This window comes from Nicotiana sylvestris, chromosome 3 (assembly GCF_000393655.2).
Source record: "Nicotiana sylvestris chromosome 3, ASM39365v2, whole genome shotgun sequence".
NCBI lineage: Eukaryota > Viridiplantae > Streptophyta > Magnoliopsida > Solanales > Solanaceae > Nicotiana > Nicotiana sylvestris.
The window spans coordinates 122,923,151-122,926,154 of NC_091059.1; the positions used below are offsets into that span (position 1 = coordinate 122,923,151).

At 34.6% G+C, this 3,004-nt stretch overlaps 1 protein-coding gene across 1 annotated transcript; it reads left to right on the forward strand.

The window, feature by feature from the left end:
• The first annotated feature begins 1,010 nt into the window (after positions 1-1,010).
• Positions 1,011-2,797, forward strand: LOC104244241 (CDGSH iron-sulfur domain-containing protein NEET). Its single transcript, XM_009799632.2, has 2 exons — positions 1,011-1,434; positions 2,537-2,797. Exons 1-2 carry the CDS (start codon positions 1,058-1,060, stop codon positions 2,637-2,639), a joined length of 480 nt encoding a protein of 159 aa, XP_009797934.2. The 5' UTR covers positions 1,011-1,057; the 3' UTR covers positions 2,640-2,797.
• The last annotated feature ends 207 nt before the right edge of the window (positions 2,798-3,004 follow it).

Genomic DNA, 3,004 nt, shown 5'->3' on the forward strand with positions numbered 1-3,004 from the left:
GAACATAAGTATATCGCTCTATCTTTCTTGGGTTAATTTCATTGATGGTCAGTCAAGTATGTTTTAATTTCATTAAAGTCACTCAACTATTTTTTGTCACTTAAAAGTAACTAAACTTTCATATTGCTACTTAAAAGTCATTTTGGCTCAAGCCCCTAGAACCATAGTTAAGTAACCATAAGTGAAATTAACCCCGTCTTTCCTTCCCCTCCCACCTAGAACCATATATAGTGCAAAAAAGTTATATATACTTAATTAGTTTTTGAGATAATATTAGATAGCTTTCACTCACATCACTTGTGCCTCAAATTAGTAGCCGGCCTAAAATTTGGTGTTGGACAATTGTCATAATTTAATTTTGAATGCGGTTTTATTATTAATAACTGTATAGTCAATTCATGAGTTATAATTCATGTATAAATAATCCCTAAATCAAACGAGCCTAAGAGACACTGGCACATTAATCCTTTTCCGATAATAACAAGAATATTATTTTTATAATTTTGTCCATGGGGACATGTTAAAAAGGTAATAGAAGCAAGAAATTATTTTCGTGACTAGAACCGACTAGAGGGTAAGGCCAGTGAAGTGGTGGCTTTAGGCCCCAGGATTTTAAAGGCCCCAAAATTTACAAATATAATTATACATAGTAGTAATATAATAGTGAAATTCCATATTGATTTTCTTGAATTTGAATATAATTCTTTTTTGCCATACGTTGATCTACATAAATATGGAACTGAACACTATATATATATATCATAAAATAATATCTACAATTTCTCTAATGTTGACTCAGTTGAAACAATTTTTTTAAATTAAAATTAATAAATCATAGCTAATATCAATAATATTTTAGCGAAGATATATTAAATGGATTGTAGAACGTAATTAAGAAGAAATTGCTTAAAAACAATTAGTTAATTTTGTTTTAAGACCTCTTATGATCAAAGGCTGACTTTAGGCCATTGAAAATTTTACAAAGCAAATTTCCATTTTAATTTCGGTATTCACCTTTCAGTAGAAATCACAAAATTTGGAGGAGAAATCAAAGGCGATGAACGTGAAAGAAGGACGTGGATATGGTAAGCTCCACTCGATTTGTGAACATCACAAAGAGGACCGTGGTCGCCACACGTTCGTCACCCCCTTCACCCCTTCTCCTCTTTATTTATACTTCACATACTTTCCTTCTGATTTTCACCAACCTGAAACCACAGCGAGAAACCAAAAATTGACAATGGCGTCGGCTATAAGCATGATTCAAGCTGGGTTCTCATGCGGCGGCGCATTATCTTCGTTTACGGCGAGGCCCAGGCGGATGGTGGTGGTTAGGGCTGAAGCTATAAACCCAGATATTAAGAAGGACGAAGCAAAAGTGGTGGATTCTGTTGTCGTCACTGAACTCTCTAAGCCTCTTACTGCTTACTGCAGGTTCTTCTTTTTATTTTTGTTTTCCCTAAGAATTTATACTATTATAGTACTATATTCTTGTGCGCCGTGATTTCTTTATACTCATAAAGAGTCAAATGCCCTGTGGAATATGCCGACAAGAATTGTCAGCAGCCTGCAATTTTTTAATATTCCAGTAAAAGTTAGCTGAAGCACTAGGGATTTAAATAATCTGTTGATAAGTGAATACATACTTATATCGCTGCGCGCAGGGATAAGGCACAAAGAGGGATGAGTCAATCGACAATGCTGTATCGCCTTTTATTTCCAACAATGACCTTTTCATCTTTTTTCAATCTTATTTTATTTGAAGATTCCTTTTGTAGTGGCAACTCTTGTACATTCATAGGAACAGGAATTTGTTCATTTTAGTTTCTGTATTAATACTACCTGCACAAATTATGCAGTAATTCTCACTGTAGTTTACTAGTTGTATTATGTTAATTGTGTTTAATCACATATGATATAGTAACCATATAGAGATTATATGAAGTGATAATATATAAACCAAAGGTATTATTGGAAAATTATTTTGTCCAATTTAAAACCAAACACATGTTCTATATTGTATACCCTATATCTAGATTTTAATCAAATAAAGATCCTGTGACGAACACAAAGTCAAGAACCAAACAAACTGGAGTTTCTCCAACTTTTGACTTGGGATTAGTCAGTGCTTTCAATGGGGAAACTTGGTGAGCGTCACGAGTTCGAGCTAGTCCAATGTGAGTTTTTCTAGTTGGATTTGTTTCACCGCCTTCATTGATTGAGAATTGGATAAGATCATAAGAGGTTCATGTGAGTGACATGAGAGGCCCATGCTGAAAGAAGACCTTCTCTCCCTACTCCCTATCCTTTTTCCCTTTAATGGGTTAGAGAACAGGGATATAGAAGCACCACTTATTATCTACATGATAACAGTAACTGATCATTGAACTGGAAAACGAAGTCATAGTTTTCCCCCTTTTAATTATTGTGCAGATTTCCTTTTGTAACTCTTGCTAGAATCTTGGAATAGAATAACGCTTGGAATTGAATTGAATTTAGTTGGTAGTTTTAGTAAGTGGCTGATTTTTGGGTGCAGGTGTTGGAGGTCTGGGACTTTTCCTCTATGTGATGGAAGCCACGTGAAGCACAATAAGGAGACTGGAGATAACGTTGGACCCCTGCTCTTGAAGAAGCAGTAAGCCAGTAAATGGTTGCGGTATTGTGTTAGTTTGTAGATTTTGAAAACTATTGAAGTCTGTTTCCCTAAGTATTTTGAGTTCTATCTACCATTTATTTGAAATAAGATGTTCTTTCCCGGTGAATGTTCATTATAAGACTTATTTGTCCCTTTTCAGCATTAGTTTTTCTCATGGTTGAACTTGATCTTATTGTGGTTTCAGCCTAGAAACTTATCAAATCTCATGAAACATGAATATTATTGCCATACAGGGGTAGATAAGGCTGATGACTTAACAAGCCATATCATTCGAAATTAGTTGTTGGTTTAGCTGATATAGTTAATCTAATATAGTTGTACCAAGATGTTTCACAATCTCTTATGGCT